General features: G+C 46.8%; 1 protein-coding gene across 1 annotated transcript in view; it reads right to left on the bottom strand.

Moving 5' to 3' along the window:
• Window positions 1-25,765, bottom strand: part of adgrl2a (adhesion G protein-coupled receptor L2a) — a gene marked incomplete at its 5' end in the record, with an annotated part of 73,368 nt that overhangs the window by 5,516 nt on the left and 42,087 nt on the right. Inside the window, 14 exons of the mRNA XM_084472925.1 lie at window positions 3,993-4,089; window positions 5,273-5,401; window positions 5,779-5,947; window positions 8,831-8,922; window positions 13,992-14,058; window positions 14,794-15,014; window positions 15,763-15,972; window positions 17,633-17,806; window positions 18,556-18,761; window positions 19,207-19,329; window positions 20,095-20,278; window positions 22,533-22,571; window positions 23,666-23,851; window positions 25,021-25,124. Coding sequence (XP_084329051.1) covers window positions 3,993-4,089; window positions 5,273-5,401; window positions 5,779-5,947; window positions 8,831-8,922; window positions 13,992-14,058; window positions 14,794-15,014; window positions 15,763-15,972; window positions 17,633-17,806; window positions 18,556-18,761; window positions 19,207-19,329; window positions 20,095-20,278; window positions 22,533-22,571; window positions 23,666-23,851; window positions 25,021-25,124 — 2,001 coding nt within the window. The remainder of the gene's footprint in view (window positions 1-3,992; window positions 4,090-5,272; window positions 5,402-5,778; window positions 5,948-8,830; window positions 8,923-13,991; window positions 14,059-14,793; window positions 15,015-15,762; window positions 15,973-17,632; window positions 17,807-18,555; window positions 18,762-19,206; window positions 19,330-20,094; window positions 20,279-22,532; window positions 22,572-23,665; window positions 23,852-25,020; window positions 25,125-25,765) is intronic.

The following is a 25,765-nucleotide window of genomic DNA, read 5'->3' as shown; positions in this document are numbered from 1 at the left end:
ATGTCGGTTGTCCGATAGATGTTGTCATCCATGCGTTCATTTGTTTTTTGGGGGGTAAACACAGAACATTTTGGCAGGCTGCTGGTGGAGGAGAGAGAGAAGCAAAGTAGCGTGGACTTGTCACAAAGCCGTCGGTGTGTGAATATGAATGGACTCGAATCCAATTGATGAATTGATGCTTTGCTCGATTTCTCTGTGGATTTCGTTTTTTTTTTTCAAGGAATATGTACGAACACATAACGACTTGTCTCGTAACGATTAACGATTGCTCTGTGAACCACTTGCTCGATGAGTGTGTGTTAATGGTCTTAAAGAAAAACAGTGATTGTGCCATGAGAGAGGGGGGTGTGGTTTGGTTTTAGTATTTTTTTGTTTTGTTTTAATAAGCATGCTGATAAAAATTTACATTTGATAGGCAAAGTTAAGTTTTACTCCCATACTTGTCTCTCTGTAGGTCACTAGAGGGAAGCACAGGGGAGAGCAGAAGACATGAATAAAGAAGACGCCATTTCATTTTGCAAAATAGAAAAACAACACAATTAAAGCACACAGTCATTACTATAATACAAAGAGAGGTGGAATCGTGGAATCATACTTTTAATGCCATGAGCAATTGCTTGTTTGGGGAGAGGCGGGGGTATCTGCTTAATTTATACCTTAATATCCCCCAAGTATTTATATTTAATCAAAAGAATAGCCAGTTTTATGAGTCCCATTTTGCTCGGTGTGTACCATCAGGGCTTGGGGGGAGAGCTCCCACTCAAAGCGCGATGGGAAAAAAAAAATAGCCAAAATTTCATTAGGATCATGATAATTCAGAAGCATTTATCTTAATAAGCATGCAATTAAGTCTACAGCATGATTTACACTATCTCAAGGCAGAATACGCAGTATCTCAATCCCCTGCTTAATCATTTTGTCCCATTCTGTGAACACACTGAGTTTGGATAAGAGGGGAAATCTGAGATGGGAGTGTGTGTGGAGCTCCATAAATCTTAGAGGTAGCTCACCGGTTCAAACAGGGGAACATTTATACACACACACACACACACACACACACACACACACACACACACACATACATTCAAGTAAGACAGACCGATACGTAGACACACAAATATGCATAGCGTCACTCGCAGGCCCCAGTGCACACACACACACACACACACACACACACACACACACACACACACACACACATGCACTCGTGTGGACACACACTGAGACACTGACACAAACAGACACAAAAAAGTGGCTGTGGCACACTGAAGCAAGAGCATGCACACACACACACTTTAGGGCACACACACATTCACACACACACACACACAAGGAAAACAATGATACAGAAGGGAAAGATTCAATACTTTTTTTGCCTTAGAAATAGTTCTGCCTTGTGTGTAAATTCATGTGGAAACAGAAGCAGAAGTGGGTGTGAGAGAAAGAGAGAGAGAGAGAGAGAGAGAGCAAGAGAGAGAGAGAGAGAGAGAGAGAGAGAGAGAGAGAGAGAGAGAGAGAGAGAGAGAGAGAGGTCTGCATGTACGGGACATGTCATGTAAGCACACCTGGCGAGTTAAACACTGGGGCTGTGGGGCTGTTACATACGACAGTCTCAGCCAGTAAGGTGTTATAGGGGTTGTTAGTGCCTTGCGGTCGAAGAAGAGGATTTGTTAGTAGGTAATTTCCCGTCATTCCTAGAGTGGCAAGACAGAAGGAAGCGCTGGTCAGTCTTTGCTGCTCCACAGTTTGAGAGTATGACAGCAATTGTAAAAATAAAATAAATGTTGATGTATTGTATGTGTTTTTACAATTTTTGTTTGTTTGGATGGAGAGAACAAAAAAAGGCATGAAATGGAAATATAAGAAAATATGAAGAAATAAGGTAAACACAGGGATGGCTGTTCAGTTGTGATCATAACACAGGTTGTAATTATAATTTGATTAAAAAAAAACAAAAAAAACAGAGCAGAGCATTTGAGAACAGGTGGGCCTTATTGTATCCCAGTGTTCAGCTGGTCCTCTATGAGAGACAAATACTCCCATGGTGGGCTATCCTGTAACTCACATTCTGCACTCTGCACACACCTATCCTGTTTATTTATCATGCAAATCGTGCGCCAGGCACAACCCCCCTCCCCATCTAAAGGAACAAAACATTCCCCTTTCTGATTTTGATCAATGTTTTTGGTATTCGCAGGTAGTGTGTCAATACCTCTAAACCTCTCCAATCTCTAGGCAGTACAACCCCCCCCCTCTCCCTTACCCCCACTGTGCTCATAATTGCCTTCTGCCACCGTTATTTTTTCACCTGTCATGTTCGACTCAAAATAAATATTCAATACAAACTACAGCCTTCTCAAAGCCTATGTAATATCCTGCAAGGGTTTACGTTTTGAATCGAGTCCAAGAAACACGCAAAAAAAAATCTCATGTGAAAAAACTAAAATAAAGACATTATTTAGCCATAGCCATTGGCTGGAAGCCCCTCTCTTTTCTATTGTGCAGAGAGTTGTCTGTTTCAAAAGGGCTTGGTGCATTTCCAGTGCCGTTTATTACATGTGTTAAACGCCATCTGTCATGTCGACGTGTCTCCCAGGTTTTTTTTTTTTTTTTTTCTCTTTTAATGACAAGGAAGTGCTCTCTCAGATCGGGGCCTCTTCGTTCAGAGCGGCGCTCCCCAGGGGACGCAGGGAGTCCACTACCCCGACCAGCGTGATCAATATCCAACCTCCGCATTAACGTCACGGAGACGGGCAGGAGCACAAAAAGCACCGGAAGGAAATACAATCGAAGAAAAAAGAAAAAAAAAAGAACTTTTGACTGGTGGACATTAGCCTGCTTTTGTTTTGTCTCTATTCTATATTCTGTTCGCCATTGGTTTATTCTATTGCATAAAGATATGCTAATCAAAACAACTCAAGTGCAACTCTAGAAATGTATCACTATTAATTGTATTGGTTTATTATTTCGAATAAAGATATGCAAATACTACTATTTATTTACAAATTGATTTTTAGTTTTTTCTTTCGAATCCGGATATATAAAAAAAAAGAAGCAAACAATAATAAATAAACGGGATATTCGATTTTTTTCTTTGGCTGTGTTTTTGTGTCATGTTGAAAAGTGAACAGTAGAAAAGAGAGCAAGGGCAAAAAGGGGTGGAGCCAAAAGAAGAGGAAGAAGAAGAAGAAGATGAGGGGAGGGGGGTGGGGGTGTGGGGGGGTGGTGGGCGTAGTCTGAGGACCGCGGGAGCACCTCAGTGTAGCCCTCCTGCTCCCCTTGCATGCTCAGAAAGCCATTTTACCGGCAGCAGCAGCAGTGGCAGCAAAACAGCCCAACTACACACGAGGCATTCGGGGTCAGCCAGAGTTGAACATCATCTTCTCATCGTCAAATTTGTGCTAGAGCTAAATAATGAATGTCTTCCCCCCCCCTAGAGTCCTGCATGAACTAACAGAGGTCACCTTAAACGCGCGGAAAGGCCCACTGTATATAGAACTCTGCCTCACCCTGCAGAGCCAGGACGTTGCTACGGTGTAATTGTTTCCTGCCCCTCCGCACACATGCTGTCTGTGTTTATTTGTTTCATCTATTTATATTCTTTGCATCTACTTCTTTCTCCTGAGTGTATAGCCAGCACTTAAGAACCAACCTTTTTTTCTGAATCCTTGCCCCAATTCACATGGGGTGTGGCTAGGCAGAGAGGGAGCAGATTGGTCTAATTCTTTTGTTTTTTGTTTTTCTGTGGGGGCGCAGGGTCTAGGTTTCTTGTTTTAAAAGCACCACTCAAGCTTCAAACAACGTCATTAAAAAACCCAAACATAAAAAAAGAAAAAAATGAAAACCATTGGTAACTCTCAATGGCTCTGCAAAAATAAAATCACAGGAAATAAAAAAACTATTTCTAGCCGGATGATGAAATGAGTGTGTGTTTGTGTGTGTGTGTGTGTGTGTGTGTGTGTGTGTGAAGAGGGATGGGGTGTGAGACTGACCTTGGTTAAGGGTAGAGGTGCTGTTGATGTCACCTGAGATAAAGGAGGACTCGGATTGCTTTCTTACGGTGTCATTCCACATTCTCCTGATACGACTCTGTCAGGTTAACAAAGAGGACAGCCATTAGGGAGCTGAGGAAACCAGTCCGTTTCACTACTACCAGATCAGCTTTCATTAGGCTTCCTCCAGTCCTCCAGTCCTGGTAAATAAAGTACCGTAGGGGCCCTCACGGTTCCTCCGCCCTCACTCTCTCTCGTCCGTCCTCAAATCTTGTTTTGCAAAGGTTCATTACTAAGTAACTTCTTAAGCTTTGATTTCAGCTTTTTCCTTTAGTGGGGGATTCGATAGGGTACTATCAAAAAAAAAAGGGGGGCCAGGATTTCACTTATAATTAAACACAACGCTGGCTGTTTCCGTACAGGCTACAATATTAATGCCACTGGAAACTGATTATCAATAATGTATACATTGCGGAAATGTACTTTTTTTTTTCCGACAGTGTTTTTCTGTTAAATGTTATTTTTTTGGCTTTCCCCCTCACCCCCCCAACCTATATACGTAAAATGTGCCGGCAATGTTAAAATAGTAGGGGCACTATTTCACATGCGCACAGCGTTAGTAAGAATATAACAAAAGCAGATGCTGAGGGCGCAGAGCAGAGAGAAGGGGTTCCTCATGCAGCAGGGCAGATGGTGCTTCTGAAAGGTAGAGACACCACGGCTACGGCTCCGTACCTTTGGAGCTAAAACCAACAGCATTCAATCTTTGTTTAATAGCCAAACAGGTGTCCCCTTAATATATCTAATTGACCAAATTAACATTGGACTTGTTAATACGGTGGCCTTTTTTTTGTTTTGTTTTCCGCATGTCAACATTCATTGTCATAGTCTAACATCCAAATCTATACAAAGTATATAGACACACTTTTTTTTAATGCAGGACAGAGGAAATAACAGTAGGAATAAGAACAGTAACGAGTTAGATGCAGTTGTGTGTGTAGATGCAGATGCGTGCGTGTGTGCGTGTGTGTGTGTGTGTGTGTGTCATCGTTCCAAGGAACACAGCAAAACATTTTCAAATTGACTACATCAATGAACCGTATCAGCGCAACTGTCTGTGCGAGAAACAAACAATGTGACTAGTCCCTAGCAGAGACGCGGTATTTGGAACCACATCAAGGCCATTTCAAACGCTCCGGGTGTGTTGGGCGGGGTTCACCCCCCCCCGAACAGGAAGAAGGCGCTGGGCTTCGGATGGGGGGGGGGGGGGGGGGGCATACCTGGGTTCCAGAGGAGTAGCGGGCGCTGGTCCGGGTGGTGGAGGTCTTGGCAGAGCTGTGGGAGCTCTCGGTGGGCAGGCCGCCGCAGCAGTACGTCTGGCGGAAACACTTGCCGTACTCTTTGCGAACCTGTTTTGGGAGAGGAGGACAAAGCGCCGTGTTTTTTTCTACGTTGACCGTACATCTCGAGTTCATTTCGGGGGGGCTCTTTATCGGGAGGCCTGTTCCGACGCTCGCCGCGCAACGCTGGCGGATGTTTCTCCGACCGACCGACCTCGGCGCCATCACAGACACAGAGTTGAGTCACCGAGCAGGTGCTCCGTTCAAAAGCGACAAACAGAACATTTTATTTGAGATTACATTGGGCGGGAGGTCGAGGTGAGGGGTTCGAAACCCCAGAACCTTTCGGGGGTTTTGGGAGTCCGACAGCCAACACCAACACCTTCGCACCCTCCCCCCCCCCCGCCCCCCCCTAGACTGTACACCTAAACGCCCCCCCGGTTTACCTTTTTCTGGAGGAGGCAGTGGAAGATGAAGATGAACATGCCCTGGAAGGTGTTGAAGATGGTGAAGAGGTAGGCCATGACCACCGAGGAGTCGCTGATGAAGAAGAGGCCGAAGGACCAGGTGAGGCCCAGCAGGCAGAGCAGGGCGAAGGCACCCATCACCCACGACCTGAGGGTGCAGCACGCACGGGGGGGGGGGGGGAGAGAGAAAAAACACACAAACGCCAAGCGCCGAGAATGAGACGGTCGTACCCAGCGTGCGAAAAGATAAGCAAAGACAAAACAACAACCTCGTCGACGTCTGATGTTATGACAAGTGTATAGCGGACCAAATCATAGACCAGAGTGGACCGGAAATACAGTGGACGGCAAAGATGTCAACAATAGAATAGAGAAGGCTCTATCCACCCCGAGACCGGGACTAAAAGGTCCTGGAGAACAAAGGCATAAACAAAGAACATAAACTTCCCCCCGGAAACGGAGCCACTTTTTTCGGGGTTTACTTTCGTTTGTAGTCTTGGTAAATAACCCCCCCCCCCCCAAAAAAAAAAAGCTTGATTGAATGTGAGTGAAGAGAATGAGCGGTAAGGTCGAGGGAAGAGCCAGAGCCAGAAGGTCTTTGAGAGGAGAGGAGAGAGGTGTGTGTGTGTGTGTGTGGGGGGGGGGGTGTGGCTCTTAAGACACCATATGAGCTTCGGAAAAAGAAGGACTTGAAAACTTCAAACACAACACCGAGTACTGCGCGCACACACACACACACACACACACACGTACACGCCACGCACGTACAGAATGGATGGTTGAAGGCGGAGAGACGGTGAGCTATGTAAGAAACCAAGGACAATCCTCCTTCGGGTGTGTTCATGGCTCAGAGGCAGAGAGCGAGCGAGCGAGAGAGCGAGAGAGAGAGAGAGACAGCATGAGACGAAGAGAAAGGGACGGAAAGGACAAGGGCAGATAGATAAGCGATAGAGAAGAGGACAAACGGAGAAAGAGAGAGAGAGAGCCTCTAGAAAAAAGGAAGCAAACAAATGTGAGAAGAGGATATAAACTACAGGCTGTGGAGTGGAGACTTCTGGGTAACGTGGTCTTACTTGATAAATGGTTTATTATCTTCATAGCTAGAGAGCGTGATAAGCGGCCGGGGGGTTGGGGGGGGGGGGGGGGGGGAGAGAGGAAACACACGTTAGATCAGAGAGCGAAGCACAGCGTGGGATAGTCGTCATTCGAGAGTGTTTTCTCTTCAACTTTGATCCAGGGGGAAACGATATAAGGCAAAGGGTATTAGGGGGGCTAACAAGGGTGTGTGCTGGTTGTTGATGATTCAATTACAACATGCTGTGTCAAGCTCTTGGTCATCGAGCACACCCGATTTAAACTCATCGGCGAGCTATGCATGAGTAACGGGGCCGCGGCGTTACGTTAGGTGTGTGTGAGTCAAGGCTTACCCAGGCAAATCTGTATTATAGTATCCGTCGCAAACGCGATAATTACTGGTTGTGGGTGACAGAGCAGAGGAGAGTGGGAGACAAGAGGGGAAAGGAGCAGGAAAAGAGAAAGCAGACGACATGGGTTAACTTTCTCTTTTTTTCCATGCGACATGCAATGACTCTGATGCATCGCTCTGAGGTCCAGACGTCGACATCATTAAGCAAGGAACACATAAACCCACAATAAACAACGGGGACGATAGAAAGTTGCCCTTTTTTTATTCCGGGTGGAATAACTTGACACGACTAAAGGGTATATTTGTACCCGCACACGCACACCACAGTCCACTTCTCTGTGTGTTCTTTAATGGTGTTTCTTTTCCCTTTTTTTCCCTCTCGTCGGGAGCGAACGGAGCCCGTGACATGAGTAAACGGGGAGTCTAAATAAACACAACCTTTGCAACGTTTTCCTGCTGATTGCCTTTTTCACCACAGAGCTGTAATATTTAGCACACATGCTAAACACATTCATTAGAGGAAAAACCAACCCGGGAGCAAACCGTTAACGGGAGTCTACGCCGGGAGGCAGAGAGAGAGAGCGAGAGTGAGAGAGAGAGAGAGAGAGAGAGAGAGAGAGAGAGAGAGAGAGAGAGAGAGAGAGAGAGAGAGAGAGCGCGATCAAATCCAACGCAAACCCCAACTGTTAAAAAATAATAATTTGGAGGAGCCACGATATTTAATCTCCGACTGGAATAGATAAATGGGTTCTGTTTTGTTTTCCCCCCTTCCAGAACCCGAAACACGACGACGACAGAGTGTGACGTAAGTCTTTACGGGCTTGTTGTTCTTTTCCTCCGCGTCAAAACAGTGACATATTGAGGCTACGAACACAGCAGTAGGGTGTGGTGGGTGTGCAGCGGCTAGCCCACTGAAGTGGTGGTGAGGGTGGGGGTGGGGGTGGGGGCGGCGGTCGGGGAAGGAATTCTATCTCGGATCTATGGGGCTGTGGGAACTATCCGGGAAAAAAAAAAAAGGGAACAAACGCGGACTTGTTTCAGTACAGATGTACACAGCGGTCCGGTCGCTCCACTGTTCACGGTTTCCCCCCCTGCCGCACGCGCAAAACCCAAACAGCACTCCTTAACAGCCGTGCACTTTGAAGGCCACGTGTGCGCGCTGTAATGACCATGGGCTATGGCCGGCGGACCCCACGAAGGACTACAGCAAAGGGACCTCCGGGACGTCAGGGTTGTCGTGGCTACGGCGCAGCCGTGTCTCTTGAATTCTCAAGCCCCATGCCACAATGTGGGGTTCAACAGTTCACCTCTTTGGGAACGATAACGAATTCAAGTCGAGTCGTCGTTGGAGAGAAACTCAAAACACCCAGGCATTAGAGACCCACCCCCCCCCCCTCCAACTGTACATACGAGAAATCACTGAAAGGTTTAATTAAATACAGAAATTACAATCATAATTATAATGAAAAAGAAAATAAAAGCTTCTTGTTAGAAAGAAAGACACGAAAAAAGCAAGAAGCAGTGATAGCAGTGTTGGGCTGCGAGGCTGGATAAAGAAGGTCTCTTAGCCAGCCAGGCGTTGGATAGGAAGAAACACTTTCTTACTTTATATTTTCCAGGCGGCTGGAGTCAGGTTTCAGGGTAGTGGAGTGCTTCACCATCTTGTACATTGTGATGACCAGGAAGATGAGATTAAGCTGTTAAAATGAACACATGAAGACAAATTACTCAAGACATCGCAGACAGACAGAGAGAGGGAGAGTGAGAGAGAGACTGGGGTATAGATGGCAAGAGACAGACAGAGAGAGAGAGAGAGAGAGGGGGGCAGACAGAGAGAAGAAACTGTTAATTTGTCTATAAATATTAAAAAAATAAATCCTTCGATGTCCAGCCCTCCTCAGACTAATCCAATAAACATCTATTGTTCCTACCGGGCTCAGACGGACTGACTGGCGCCAAATTTAGTGTCATTCTATATCAATAGAGCATGGAAATGCATTAAAGTCCATCACGGTATAAGAAACGGCCACACAGCAACAGTCTGGCAAAGCCAGGGGGGAATGAAACGGAGCAGAGGGCAGAAATCTGAGAGGCTGTTGTTTTACCAAACAACGGAATATCATTTTATGCACAACATGACATATTGTAGGATATAACTCGGAACAAAATACTTTTTATATGTTCTTTGAGAGTTTTTTGCTTTTGACAAACGAAATAGAAGAGGGAAGGACGAGAGAGGAGACAAATAAATAAATTATATCGCCTATTTTTTCTTCTTGTTTTTTAATGTTATATTAAATCTTAAAGAAGTCAGGTCTGGTTCCCGAACTCAGAAAAAAAAACAGACGTTCTGTGTGTCCTGGTGGATTATTTGCTACCTTAAAAAAAAGAAATCGATGCCGTGATTTAGAGACACACTGGCACTAGCAGTGAGGAGTCGTTCCAAACGGTTTACTTCGAAACCATTTATCTTAAGGAAAAGTAAAAGCCTCCAACATGGCACACACATATACACAAATAGCAGGGGCACTCGAAGCACCCTTGTTGTGTACTACAAACCAGACACGTACAAATAGTATCTCAAATCCCACCAACGGCATATTAGATTGTTGTTTGGAGGCTCAGATACAGATATCCTGCAAATATACAAAGGCCTTGTGTGCGGCTGACACAAGATTACAGACCAAATCCCTTCCAAAATAGTAATCGAACAATGGCCACATTTGATTCCATGTGAAATGTCATGGTGCCGTTATATTTTCCTTCCATCATCATTGATCTCCCGAGCTAGCGGTAGCAAACAAAACCCACTTCGCTAAGGTTTGTATCATAGCATTGTTGACAGGCACCGGAACAAAAGACTGGAAAAGTGACGGAGAATTCAAAAGCAGGAGCTAAATTATTGCCCTTTTAGAGCTGGACTCTGAGTGTGTTGCAATTCACTCCCACAAACACAAATCCTCTATGTTCTCCTATGGGCCCCCTGCGATCAAAAGACAGCCAGTGATCAATACAGCAAGCCCCCCCCCCTCCCACCCCCATCTCCCCCCGACACCCCAACACACCCCGCGTGCAATCAACTAGTGTAGCCACTCACACAATAACTCAAGCGGCGAAGAGGGGGGACACAACAAAAGATAAATAAATCTGGCTCCTTTTTTCTGTCATAGACGGCATTGATGCCGTGTTTTGTATTGTCGCCATTAGCCATTAGTCCTGAGGAGGTGGACCAAGACCACTGGAAACAGCAAGGGCGGCTAGGCAGGGGGGGTGCGGGGGGTAGGGGAGGTGGAAGAGGTAGGCTCGTGGCTGGGAGGGCGTTTGGACTCAGCCTGGAGGAGTAGTGACATGGATCCAATGAGACAGATTAGGGGGACTGTGCTGCTCTAAGGACACCTCATAGTGGCACGACACACACAGACCTCCCTCCCCACCTCCAGCTCACCCCGTGCTCACTCTCTCTCCCCCCCTCTCTCTCTCTCTCTCTCTCTCTCTCTCTCTGACTCTCCCAAAGAGGGGGTCTGCCGGCTACCTTGAGTCGCCCCTTGCCCTCACCCACGTCACTCTCTCAGTCTCTCTCTCTCTCTCTCTCTCTCTCTGACTCTCCCAAAGAGGGGGTCTGCCGGCTACCTTGAGTCGCCCCTTGCACTCACCCACGTCGCTCTCTCAGTCTCTCTCTCTCTCTCTCTCTCTCTCTCTCTCTCTCTCTCTCTCTCTCTCTCTCTCTCTCTCTCTCTCTCTCTCTCTCTCTCTCTCTCTCTCTCTCCCCCCTCTCCCTAGCTTGTTCCTGTCTCTCTGCCTGCATCATCCGGTGCAAGCCATGCAGAAGCACCGCTCCACCGCCGTGGGACTAAGGAGAAAGCTTTTTCCAAAAGCGGAACCTGCACGTGTGTGTGTGTGCGTGTGTGTCCGTGTGTGTGTGTGTGTGTGTGTGTGTGTGTGTGTGTGCGCACAAACTCTGAACTCTGACTGAACCAATGGGGGGAGGTGGTCTATGAAATATTAAAAGTGCAGATGGAGCCGTCCGAGCGCCATGTGTCATGATCCAGGAGTTGCCGTGTGTTGATGCCATCTCAAGCATGCTAATGGCCCCCCCCCCGCCCCCACACCCAACCCCCACCCCCTCACCCCCCCCTTCACCACCGGCGACTCATTACTTCCATGTTCTCCCCTTCATGGAGCTAATACCCGCTTGTGTCGGGAGACAGGGGGGGGGGGGGGGGAGGAGGGGAGGGGGGACGGGGCGGGGCGGGGTGGGGCAGACGACCCAGCGTCGTCTGCCTGGGAACACCACTCAAAGTGCCTCTCAGCGCCCGGCTGGGCTTTCTGTCTGGCATTTAGGTCCTAAACCAGACGAGGCGACCAAAATAATAGACTGTAAAGTGTCAACATGGAGAGACGACGAAGAATAAGGTAGGAGGAAGAGAGTCAGTGAAGGAAAGCCTTATTTTCGGGGGTGGGGGGGGATAGGTGGCGTTGCAGCTTTGAAGCATCATCTTTTGAGTCTGGCGGAAACAAGGAACGGTGGACGTGGTGGTGGTGGTGGGGGGGGGGGGCGGGTGGGGGTGCGCTTCAACATCCAGTCCTCCGCGAGACATCGGGTCATTTCCTTTACCTTCATCTCGGGGTCTGTTCCTCTCCTTTCCCTCGTTGGCCTGCTCTCCCTCTCAATGACAAGAACAAAGTCAATTTGTCCCCCACCAGGGGGGTCAGGCGAGTGCGCCGCGCAAAACCTTGCTCCGGCGAGCTCCCCCGAGAGGCCCCTTTCCAATGTGCTTTGTCTTTCTTGTCAATGTTCGCGCACACAGGCTGCAGGCGGAGAAGCAGAAGGGAGGTGCGGCGGTGGTGGTGGTGCGGCGGTGGTGGTGGTGGTGGTGGAGGTGTGGCGGTGGAGGTGCGGCGGTGGTGGTGCGGCGGTGGTGGTGGTGGCGGTGGAGGTGCGGCAGTGGAGGTTGCAGTGGTGGTGGTGGCGGTGGAGGTGCGGCAGTGGAGGTTGTGGTGGTGGTGGCGGTAGCAGTGGTGGCGGTGGTGGTGGCGGTGGTGGTGGCGGCGGTGGTGGTGGCGGTGGTGGCTGTGATGGTGGTGTTCGTGTGGTGTTCGTGTGGTGTTTGGGGCGCAATGCTGCAGATCCTCATCCTTTGCCGGGCTACAGTACAGTATCAGGCTGCTCACAGTCGGCCAGGGGAGAGTGCTGCTCCTCCTCCTCCTCCTCCTCCACCACCTCCTGTGTCGGTGTCAGGGTGATCTCTATCCTCGGTCACGCTGATCATCCACGGTGTGTCCACAGCGTAAACATTGCTCATGCGAATCGTTTAGGACAACAAGCGATGAGGGAAAACAACTCGGCTCCAATTTGGAGCGCATAGAAGAAGAGTCTGTCGCGCCTGACGGAACACCTGTTGAGCCGGTGAGCCGTTTGCTATTTTTTCCCCCTGTGACTCGTCTTTATTGTTCTTCAATTAAATAACACCGGTGCGGCGCGGTGCTTGTGTGTGTGTTCTCACGGCCACACAGGTGGAAGGCTAGGTTGTGTTCCTCTGTGTGACGGCACAACCAAGGCCGACCCCATGGAAGTGTGTGTACCTGTGGAGATGTGACAGCCTTTTCTTCCCCTCTCTCTCTCTCCCCCTCGACTGCATCCTCCGATGTCAGCCGCCCCTCTCCCCCCTTTCATCCGGAGGTCAATCCGTCCATTGATACCATGGTTAAGGCTGGGATAATGAACCAAGGCGACCTGTCATCCCTTCTCTGCGTCGGGTTCACAGAGTTTTGAGCGGCTCCCTCTGATCCCTGGGTGTGGAGCCAATAGTTGATGGGGGGAGAGAAAGCTTGCTGGGTTATATCTGAGGGATGCCACCTGCTATTTTCTTCTCTTTGTGTGAATGTGTGTGTGTGTGTGTGTGTGGGTGTGTGGGTGTGTGGGTGTGTGTGTGTGTGTGTACACGTGTGTGCGTGGGTGTGTGGGTGTGTGGGTGTGTGTGTGTGTGTGTGTGTGTGTGTGCAGAGAGCCGAAAAAGTCCCTGAGGTCGTGTTCCTCTAAGCATCTCGGATGGAACCAGATATAATAATGTCACGACCAGTAAATAATTGCATGCTCCACTGCCACTGTATGTCAATATAATATGCCGTGTGTCCTTCAGCGGCATTCAGTCCTTGACCAAACAACAGAGCGGGAGAGGGAGAGGTGCCTTTGCTCGCTACCTTTGTCCTGACAAGGTCACCTGGCTATTTACTGCAGCCATATGCATGCACAGAAGGGTGGAGAATAGGAAAGAGCATGGGAGGTAGGAAGAAAAGAAAGGAAGACAAAGAGCTTTTTGGAAAAAAAAAAGAGGGTCCTGTTCAGGTATTTGCTGTTTTAAAAATGAATAACATGATGTCTTCCGCTCTGTTGGGCAAATGGAGCGGTAGACATCAAATCTTCATGGTGGATGGCATAACAAACTACCCCCGTGGTAGGGCGAGATATGAGTGAACGATACAATTATTTCTCTCTCTCTTGCTCTCTCTTTCACGCTGTATCTCTTTCTCTGTCTCTCTTTCTCTCTCTCTCTCTCTCTCTCTCTCTCTCGCTCTGTCTCTTTCTTTCTCTCTCTATCTCTCTCTCTCTCTTGCACTCTCTGTTTCTCTTTCTTTCGCTCTCTCCATCGCTCTCTGTCTCTCTCTCTCTCTTTTTTTCTGCTTCATCATCTTCTATTTTTAGCTCATCCATTTATTTTGTCTTTATTCATATTTAATTTGTGTTTTAGATAGAAATATAACTTACCATAATTATGCAGGTTACAGGTCCTATAAAACTCCATATGAAGTAATTGTCCACTCGCAGCCAGCACCTATGAAGAGAAACCAAATCATCCTTATCGTCTTGCTCCTCAAAACCGAATCAAAATGAATCAAATTAATTTGCCGCCAAAACGGCTACATTAGCCCCGGAGAAAACAGCCGCAGTCTGTTTCTATTTGTGGCACCTCACACCGTCTCTGGTAAGCGCAGTAACACAGTTGTGGTAGAGAAATAGAAAGAAAGACACTCCCAGGTTCTCCTCGTATGCTAGCTGGTTCTTAGCTAAAATATGGCCATTAATCTAGGTAAAAGGCTTTCCGACATAGTGCTCCTGCACACTTTAAGAGAGCATTTACAAACAAGAGGTCACAGGAGGGTCTTTGAGCGGGAGAGGCATTAATGTAAACCGTGGCCCCCTGAAACCACGGTGTTGAGTCTGTCAGCCACTTTTGAATGACATAAAAAATTGAACAGCAACCGCCTGTTCAAGGCAAAGATATTTTCAAATGTTTTTTTCTGTTGCCTCCTGGGAAACACACAAGGCACTGTACAGTTAGGATGAAGATACGCTGCGTATATATATATATATATTTATTTTTTTTAATAGATAAATATAGCAACTATATATAGGATTCCGTCTGAGACGCGATTGCAGGCCTCGCAGGCAACAGTGCAGCAAACACCACAATATTCTACAGTACAGTACAGTACAGCCTCACAAGACCCCCGACGAATGACGAAGACCACAGAGTGGTCGGCAGTAAGAGAGAGGCGGAGCTACTCACGCTTTCTTGGTGCCGTAGCTCCTGTAGTCGATGGCCGCCGCCACGCCCACCACGATGGCAGGCAGAAGGTAGCCCGAGACGTAGTAGTACTTCTTGCGGGAGTACTCGCTCTCGAACACCTCCACCAGCATCAGGTAGAGCTGCACGCCCTCCAGACACATCCAGGAGAAGGAGGCCAGGAAGAAGAAGTGGAGGATGCCCGCGATGATGGAGCACCCGATCTGAGAAATGTTCGACACAAATTCAATTCACATGTTTGACGAGTACTACGACGTTGATGATTCTATTTAATACTTGTTTAATGTGAAGTCTTTTGTCGTCACGGAAAACCTACAAACGCTTCAGTCACAACATTGGCTCTATGTGCAAGTTGAACCCTGGGAGAACAGTGAATCCATTCAAACAGGTCAACTCAATGATTCATCGGCCTCCATTATTTAGCGCGTACGCGTGTATGCGCGACTCGGATTATTCACGTGGCAACATCGTTAAATTGCGACGAACGCAGGCACAAACTTCCTTCTGAGCCACACACCGCACATTTTTTTAAACCTAACGACACACTCCGCTGCATATGTAGACAGGCGTAGAAACCGCAGATTACAAGGCTACACACTGGCAATTTTTATATCGCACCGAAGAGACAGAAAGGTTTAACTAAGACGAGAAACACAGCCTGACAACTGAAAACACAAGTCCCTCGCTGGTGTTTATCAATGGCTGTGGCCCCCCACACTCTCTCACTTTGTGTTGCCAACAAGCAAAGGGATTTAGGACAAAACAATGTGTAAAGTCTCATCAATTTTAGGCTACAACGGGGGGTCCTTTGTTTTGCTCCGGGGGGGGGCCGGGGTGGGCCCTGGGAGAAGTAGTGGGGGTGGGCTGGCTTTGCAGAAAAGAAAAGATAAAGAAAGACGGATGGGGCGGAACCGAATCGAAACACTGAGGGTGCAATCTCCAAAAACGTACCCTGGGCTCCGTCATGTCGATGCCGATGAGGAAGATGAGCTCGGCGATGAATAGGTTGATGCAGAGGTTCTTGTGGATGGTGTTGCGGTCGCTCTGAAGGCCGCGGAAGAAGCAGAAGGTGAAGATGCTGATGGTGAGGCACACCAGCGACACCACAATGCCCACCCGCGTGATCACCGTCAGCAGCAGCTCGTGCACCCCGTCGCTACCCTGGAGACCGGGGGAGGGGGGAGGGGAGGGGTGGGGGAGGGTAGGTCAGAGGGAGAGAAAGGGGGGAGCAGAGGCAGATTGATGAGGAGACGTACAGTGTACAGCGAGTCCCACATGAGTCCCACATGATTCTTGGTAGGGGTTAGAACAAAGAAGCACTGCCATCAAGCCTCCATCGTTACTGAATAATGTGCTGTTGCCCATGTGACATGCTGTTTCTCTGATCTTTTCATTGTTATTTTTGTTTTTTTATTGCTCTGTATTTCACATTTGAATTGTTTGTTTTGTAATTAATATTCTTTCATTTCTATAAAACAAAGGAGAGATTCTGTGTATTGTGATTGTGTTCACAATAACAAAACATATTCCTAGGCTTAACCAGCGAACAAAATGACGCCCCCCTGATTTCCTGTGGTTGACTCGCCACCTCACATAAACTATTCATCGCAAAGAGACATCTGATGGCTGTCAAAGCGCTCCTCTTCCCCTTCAACTCAGTAAACAGTGTTGTACAGAGGTTGTACTGCTATATGTATCGGAAATGATACTATTGATACTACAAATGATAATAAAACCACTGCTACTACTAATAATAGTAATCAAAGTGCAGCTGGGAATGTATGATGAGCGGCTCTGAGTCACGAGAACACGGTGGTCTGGCTTAAGAGGTGATAATGTTAGATGGCAAATGCCAACTGAATGAGGATTCGGCTTTAAAACGAACAACAGGCCTGTGTGGAAATTGAAAGTAGTGGGATATTTAATCTTTTTATTCATGTTTTTAACTGTTAAACATGAACATCCAAATTGCATTGCACTTAAATGCAATTATTTTTGATGCCAAAAAAATGAAATGCTTTTATAGAGCCTTTCACTTATTTATAAAAGTCTTCTTTGGTGGCATGGAAAAGTTGTTATGCTCAATGCACTCTCTTTCATGGTCAGCCTTCAACAAAAAACAATACCGTGCCCATTTTGTCCACATATATTTTATGTTGAACAAAGGTAACGTGATTTCCCTCTGCTGAACATTTATTCCTTCCCTTGAAAAATGATATTTTACACAGTTTGGTCAGAAAACAAGCACACTTCTATTATAGGAGTGCCCATGAGAACCATCTCTTTCATCCGAAAAAACATAAACGCTAATCAAACCTGTCCAAACCATGCTGTACGTATCAAATATCTTTTCCCCAGTATGTCTCTATCAAAAAAAGTTACAAAAAAAGGCACCATTTCTAATTGAGCCTGTCAGTGGATGACATGATAGTTAAGAAAATGCATACTAATTATGCATGCCAAACAGGTCAAAATCAATGTACTACTACTATTTACTTATTTGCATTTAAAACGCTTCCAAAGTGACTTACACTGAAGATAGATACAAGTTGTCAAAGTGCAGGTAGGGTAAGGCATCTCACTCAATATGCTGACAAACTACAAGGGCTGTGGACTTTAGGGGATTCAACCCACAACCCTAACCACTAGACCTGGGGTTGGAGAATGTTTCGTCTCCAAAACACAATTTCAACGGGGTACATGGGGGGACCCAACTTTGAGAAACACTACACAAGACTATCCTGCCGGCCAGGAAAGTAAAGTAACAGAAACTAACAGCAAAGCAAGCCAACAGACACACTCAAGGTAGGCCTGTACGTACTGAGATTTCCCGGTGGGCCATGAGGATGGCGAAGTTGGTGAGATGGCTGCAGGAGCAGATGGTGTGTGTTCTGTTGGAGTCCACCAGCTTACAGCCTTGTGTAGACCAGTATCCCATCATGCTCCTCTCTGAATAGTTCCAGAAGGAGCAGTTGGAGTTGAAGTAGCGGTCCACCTAAGGAAAGAAACAGGAGATGCAGTGTTCTTTAAAAGTCCTGAATACGGTGATTGACTCTCCTTGAAAAAAAAGAATGTGTAGAACAAGGACGCAAATCACGCACACCTGCCCGCATGGGCGCACACACGCACACACACACACACACACACACACTAACACATCCACACACACACACACACACGCACACACACCAAAGATATAAACCCATTCGGATATGGGATTATTCACTTTTAAAGCACTCTTAAAGCATGTTTTGATGTCTCATTTGGCCCGTGCTTAGCAGATCCACGAGGCGTGTCGTGTGCTATATGAGGCCTTAATAACAGAGATGCATAATTGTTTGACAGCATCTTTTTTGGAATTGCAGTTTTTCTCTGATAAAAGATTGGATCGGCCACACTCCCCCTCTGGGAACCCTTGTGACAACTTTAAAATACAAAAGATAATTGGTGCACCAGTAATTTCACCGTAGATTGTACGACTAATCTAGAAGTTAATTTCCTCCACTATAAAAGAAAATGGGTATCATTTATATCCCAATGTTGATTAAAGAATTAGCTTTCATTAAGAATTCACTTAGTTTCTAAAGAGCGCTTTAATTTGGGGTTCAATGGCTTAAATAAACTGCAGGCTGACCCCCGGTAGACATTTACAATTCAAATTGTCTGCTCTCTACGTGGCGCCTGCACCCCCTGCAGGTTTCTGAATATGACCTCTGTGTTGGGTGCAATGGGCAATAGACTCACGTCGATGTGCTCCAGGGTGAAAATCACCGGGTCGTTAATGAACACGCGGCTGGACTCCTTGTTGATCGAGGCAGCGATGATGTCCGAATTGACGCGTACCGACGCGTTGCGCCCGTACGCGTCATTGGCCATCTTAATGGTGGCGTTCTCGGTGCTGAGGAACTGTCCCAGGTTCTTGTAAAGCACAAACACCAGCTTGGCAAGGCCTGGATGGAGAAGGGGGAGAGGGAAGATAAAGGCGTGTTAACATCTCCCAAGAGATGAACAAAGAAATACATAGGACACCATTACAATACAGGGACTTAAGGAAACTAGGAAGGATGGTAGGACACCAAAAATGAGCCAAAGATAAACCATTTAAGTGGGGCTTTTCGTTTGGCCATCCAATAGGATTGCATTTCAAGTTTTTTTAAGAGTTAGAATGAGAGTCCCTTGTAATCATCAAACATTTTGTGAGTGTTCTGACGGCAGCAATTGAGTGACAACTTTGACAGATACCCTCCTCTCTCTGTAGACAATGGGAAAGCGACAGAATTACTGTGTACTCATTCACAATCTGGCCCACATGACAAAGAACAGTGTCTATTAAAAGCATGGGTTATGTTAATCTTTGGATTATGCCCTCTTTTCTTGTTGTCACCGGGATCTCACCATTGCGGCTGTTCAGCTTCACAGTGTTGGCCGACAGCTGGATTGAGATGCCCTCCTTGCTGAACTGTGGAAACTTAAAGTCCTGCACCTGCCCGTCAGTGCTGAGCACATAGACGTCCAGGACTGGGGGGAGAGAGAGAGAGAGAGAGAGAGAGAGAGAGAGAGAGAGAGAGAGAGAGAGAGAGAGAGAGAGAGAGAGAGAGAGCAATGAATATATCGAATATTAAATCAAAAAATAATAACATGAAAATTGATCTTTTCAAAATGTACTTGTTTATAACCTGCGTTTTAAATGTTTTTCATTATTTCTGGCAGCACTTTGAACGGATACTCCATGTCTCAATGAGTGATCGAGGAAAATAGAAATTCTTTACCCAGGAAAATTTGATTTCCACATGATAAAACTAAAAGGAAAACTGGATTGCGGACAAAAAAAACATCATCTTGTGTTGATTACCTCTAAGAGCTACAAGGGCAAAACGATGAATGCAGTAGATAAACAATGCTTTTTCGTTTTCTCAGACTGCATAGCAGGCAAGCTAATGTTCACATTAATGTATAGAGTTACAAGGTCCAGACTCACATATTTATAAACTGAGCGCTTGCAATCAGAGTATCCAGTCTATTTAATTGGCCGATATTCATCACTTTGTCAGTAAGAGACTCATTAAACCTAATATCCTTTATTTTCCCTGTTTCCCCGAAGGTTTAAATGCATATTATGAAAAGGAAGTCCTTGTCTTTTTATGCTTTCCTGGCCTTGTTTTCCCCATTATGGAGCTTTAGCGACTGAATGAATTGAGAGTATTCAAATGAAAAGAGCCTCCGTCAGAGGAAGGCTTGCTCACACTTGAGTTGTTTGCTTTCAACAAAACTGTGCTAGCTTACTTATATTGTCTGCTGGTACTTTGACGAACGCGGGCTCCATTAGATTGTCCGCAAGGACAAACGCCCCTTCCTCCAAGGTATCCAGTAGCATGGTGGCCGCGTGCGTCTGCTCCGTGCTGTTCATGTCGTGCCAAGACTTGAGGGCTTCGGGACGTAGAAGGTTATCCACCGTGTCTACTATCGCCTGTAGTTAGCGGGGGAGAGAAGGAAAAAAATAAACAAAATAAACAAGGATAAACTAAAGATAAGATTGGAAGGCGCCCCCAAAAAGTAATTTGTGACAAGTAAACACAATTTCAGATACAGAGATGCAAGCGCGTAAACGTGGTTTACCAGGTTATGAAGTGGCAAGCAATAGCAATCAGTAAAAAAAAAAAAAAAAAACGAGAAGATATAAGCGTATCATTTAGAGAAAAAAAGGGGAAAAAAAATAGCATGTTATCTTAAATACGTTTGATTCCCAAGAGCGAAACCCGCGTAAGGAGGACACAGCAAAGACAGGATTGTTTGTGGGATGTCAAGCTAATAGCAAAAACAATTAACACAATCATATTTTTCTCATTACTAAGCCACCCACTAAACCTAATCGTTGTGAGATGATCGTTGCAAGAGATAAATTAAATATTTTTAAAAAATTAATTTTTTTTTTTTTTTTTTTTTCCTACAGACAGCAAAAAACAAAGTAATTATCATTACAACTGATTTCACCGGACTACATTATTCATCACAGGATTACATCCTAATCTTCTCACAGCGAGCAGCGACGACCCGCTAACCTGTGACGGCGGCGCAGCCTCCCTACGACTAGCCAAAGGACCCAGACAAACTCTGGGCGCTCCGAAGGAAATAATCAAATCAATGCGTCTAATCAGGTAATCAATGTGGGGGAAGGGGGGGTGGGGGGGGGGGGCGGGCTGGGGGAGGACGCTGGCTGATGCACTGTTGCATTAAATATGACATACGTCAGATACCCATTAACTCCCATTCGTTCCCGTTCCTCTTCCCGTGCACTTTCATTAGTCACATGCGTCGCCATGTCACCTACCATCGACCCAAACAACTGTTTCCTCTCCTGCCCCCCCCCCCCGTCCCCCGTCTAAACGCATACACATTTGTCAACTGACACACACATGTTGCGAAGAGAGTGTATATGTATAAGCGGCCCTGGCAGGGGCTAAAGCTGAAATGGATAACACTATATTGGAGGGGGGGGGGGAGAGGGAGGGAGGGAGGGAGGGATGGAGGGGGGGGGTCTGAAACTACATCTCTCTCTCTATCGCTCTCTCTCCCCACTCCCCTTTAACAAGCTCATGGCTGTCTACTGGGTAATTAGCTCAATCCATTTTAATACCCTCCCACAGGGCCCCTTTCTCTTTTTTTCCCTTTTTTCTTATCCTATGGCTAGTGGTCGGTGGTGAGTGGGGGGAGGGGGGGGGGGGGGGGGGGTGTTCGGGAGAATGACATTGGTGGTAAGGGAGGACAGAGATCTCCCTAATGGTTAAGGGAATATATGGATGAGTAAGAACGAGCTGGTACCGTTAAGAGAAACAGGCGGGGAAAAGTGCTTAAAAAAAATAGGTTTGACACGGCTAACCCTGTTCAACCGGGGAGTCGGAGCTACGAGTCGCTAATTTAGGAAAACAAATGGAAAGCCATGTCAAGGCTAGAGAGTCCATATTGATGTTTTTTTCTACCCTGCGTACGGTTTGGAATAGATCAGGTTACGGTTGCCTTGGAATAAAGACAATCCACAGCCAGGGACTATTACCACCGGCTCTGGTATTTGTATACACATATATGTTAAACACGGCTCGCTGGAAACAAGGGGAGAGAGAGGGAATAAATAAAGAAGAGAATGTTTGTACAGGCGAGCAAATAGAGTAAATTAATAAGGCCGATGATTCACTTTGGGATCGTGGCTGTGATGTGTCAAGAACATGAACAATCTTGTTAAAAACAAACCGAAAATAAATAAATATATATAGAAATGAGGGAATCAAAAAGGGAAAAAAAAGGGAACAAACAAATAAATATGCCACAGTTGTAACCACCAGAAGGAGTGGCGGAAAGAGGCTCACACCAGAGGAATAGTCTAGAAGCTGGAGAAATGAGCCACATTCGTAAATTTGCGAATGGCTACACTACGGTGCGGAAAGCGATTTGGCTACAACTGTGGCTGTGTATATAAAGGCAAATTACTGGTAAATGGGAAAGACAGCAGAGGGTGAGGGTCGGGGGAGGTGGGTGAGGGAACATGGTGGCGGTGGTGTGCAGAACAGGCATGCTGCTGATTTTTGGGGGGGTCTGAGAGGGTGGGTGGGGGTGGGGGGGGGGGGGGGGGGGGGGGGTTGGGGGGGGTACATAACACAGAAGACATGGAGGTGGGCAGCAGGCAACAGAGTGCAGCAGTCCATAGGAGGATAGCATAGCGCCAATACCTTCATGTATGCCCTGCATGTCCTTTCTCGTTTTTGAAGCTTTTGGTTTTATTAGAAAAAGAAAAAAAACAAAAAAAAACAGATCAAACACACAGAGACACAGGAAATTAGCAAATTTGCAAATTTGCAAAACCTTAATTAGAATTATTAATGGTAGTGTGGCTAACGACTGAGTGACCACCTGGAACAGACGCTATAGAGGCAAACTGTGTCCTGTGTGGCCAGCTAGAACTAACTGGACACCAAAAGGAAAAACAGACCTTTCTAGCTCCCAGACATGACATGCTGTATTTTCTACTCAAGAGTCTCTCTGACACATTATAGGGCTATTGGCCCTGGCAGGCAAAATGACAGCAATTACCACAGATGTACGAATATCACCGTGAATACAAATGTCCATCACAGATCCTGAGAAAGTATTATAGTTTCTGTGGCTGCTGCTGCTGTTGCTGCTGTTGTTGTTGTTGATGATGTGGTTGTTGTTGATGATGTGTCTGTTGCCCCTGTCCTTGATAAATTCCCTTTTGACTTTGAGAAGAAATGGAGCGATGGGGGGAAATTGTAATGTGCGACTGTCTGTGTGTGTTTTGCGACGCGCCTCTGCCTTAACCACATGAACATGTCCGGAGTGCACCTATATGGGTTTCAACCTTTACTGAGGCGGCGTGACCCTGAGAGAGAGAGGACTAAATTGAACATGACTGAAGTATTTATCTTAATAGAGCACAGGGCTCGACCAATAGTGTGTATTTTAGTTCTATATATATATATAGATAGTGTGTATGTGTGTGTGTGTGTCTGTGTGTGTGCCTGCGTACAACAGTGGATTGTATGTGTATGGGCGTGCCTGAGATAGCATGTGTTTGTGTGCGTGTCTGCGTGTGTGATCCGCTACGTGCGTGAGTGTTTGACCTCGTCCTTTTGCTTGCCTTTTCTTCGAGCGCAGGGTGAGGGGGGGGGGGGGGGGGGGCCTGATTGTGCGAGTGTCCGAGCGTGTGCGCGTGATCGGTGTTTGTGCAAGTGTATGCGGCTGTGTCACTGAGGGTGACGTCTGTGCGTTCGTGGGTGGAGCAGGGTTGTTGTTTTTTTTCCCTGGCTCATGGGTTAAGGGCGCATGGCGCGTGCGACAGTACCTTGTTGAAGCTCCGGCCGGCCGAGTCCTTCTCGCTGGGCAGCAGCTCCTGCAGCTGGGCGTCCAGGATGTCCACCAGCTGCTCCATCAGCCGCACCGAGGAGCTCACGTCCCCTGCGTAGATGGGGCCCTTGGTGTGCTTGGCCAGCTCGTTGGCCAGGTTGGCCGCGTTCTCCCCGCTGCGGATCTGCAGGGGGGGGGGGGGACAGAGAGTTCTGGTGTGTTATGATCACATGAACAATCAGGGGCCTCAAGGTTCCGGGATTTGAACCCCGATCTCCACATTGAGGCAGTTTTTCTGAGGGTATCTTTGATGGAGCTGCTTAAACCCCTACCTGATCGCTAACGACATGGATCTAAAAATAAAACGGCAATCGATACAAAGTCACTTTGAATAAAAAGACTGAACACTAGACTGAATCCAATATGGGAGAAGAATGCATCTGAGGCCTGTGTGTGTGTGTGTGTGCACATCCAGACCAGCTCCTGAGTGAGAGTGCAAGCAAGTGAAAGCACCGGTTGCGGACGTATTATGGACTCCGAGTCAGGTAAAAGCTAGCTATTGTAGTAGAGTTATATAAAGGGCAGACTGGCAGCAAGGTTATATTGGACTTTAAAATACAATACGGACCCAGCTCCCAGCGAGGCCCCCCCGGGCAGTTCCCAGTTAGAACCACCCTGTTTGTCACAGCGCACACACACACACACACACACACACACACACACACACACAGTATTTATTGGGTGTTTCTATATTAAGAAACAGTGCTGTAACATTTCCTAGTCCGCCTATTTGACAAAATCTAAAATGAGTGTGCAGCACACTTACATCACCGCTGTCTCTACACGGTGAAACAGCCTTGTAATATTTTCTAGCCTTTATTTTGGAGGCAACAGCATTTTCCTTTCACTATTTACTTGAGTTTTGGAGACACAAGTTTACTCCTATACTGCGACTACCACTAATAGTAGCAATAATAGCTACAATGATAATAAAAGCGAAAGAGATTGAAAACTATTCTGAAAACTCTAACAAACATTTTCTAGCATTAATTTGGGAGGCAACAGCATTTTTCTTTTCACTATTTATTTGAGCTTGTGATTTGGAGACACACGTTTACTCCTATACTACAACGACTACCACAACTAGCAGCAATAATAGTTACAACGATAATAAAGGCGAAAGAGAGTGAAAAATGATTCTGAATACTGTAATCACGGCTCGTTTTAACAACAGCAGTAATCATTACTTTTATTACGACTGAAAAACACGGTACACTATGTGTGATCACTGTACAGATAAGGACTGGTAAATAAGGAGCGTGGCACAAACAGGGTGATGGAGCTGAGACCAACCTTCTGGGCGACTTGGTTCACCCAGTGGGAGGTGCAATTGCTGAGGTCGGGGCCCTTTGGGTGCCAGGCCCCAGTGGACAGCACGCATAAATAGGAGGCTGTGCCTGTTTGGGAAAACAAGACACAAATAGTTCAAGTTCAACCTAGTTGAGGCGAATTGACTGAGACAGCATTTCTTTGGGGGGGGAAAAACAAAGCGTGGACTATGGAATGTATACTGTATATTAGTAGAGGTTGCGCGTTAGTGTGTGTATGTGTGTTTGCGTGTCGCTGTGTGTGTGTGTGTGTGTGTGACGAATAATGTGAAAGCAGCACAAAATATGGTGGCTTCGACGAAGGCCTTCGATGAGAATCGCTCAGCCACATTTGTCTTGAGCTGCTCAAACTAAAGACAAATATTTACAGAAGCTCCGGGGCCGATTCCATCATTCCATCAAGTTAACCCCCGCCCCCAGAAAACCCTCTAAAACCTCCTTCCAACTTTGTTAGGCCCTAAACCCGAAACCACCCCCCCCCCCCCCCCCCCCCCACCCCCTCCAGCCCGCGGGCACTAACATCATTTCACACACAAACAATCGCGGAATGCACTTCTCCTCCACGCTGGCTTCACGGGACGGAGCTGAGGCCGCTACGCCCAAAAACACCACCGCCGTGTGTCGGGGTAGGAGAAACAAAAAAGAAGGGTTCCGCCATGTTTAGCCTCAAAGCAAGCGCAGGGAAAACGGGCGACATCGCCTGTTACAGA

The sequence above is a fragment of the Micromesistius poutassou genome (genome assembly GCF_964030765.1).
Source record: "Micromesistius poutassou genome assembly, chromosome: 9".
NCBI classification, from domain to species: domain Eukaryota; kingdom Metazoa; phylum Chordata; class Actinopteri; order Gadiformes; family Gadidae; genus Micromesistius; species Micromesistius poutassou.
Note: the sequence above shows the minus strand (reverse complement) of the source record. Positions and strands in the feature narration are given on the sequence as shown.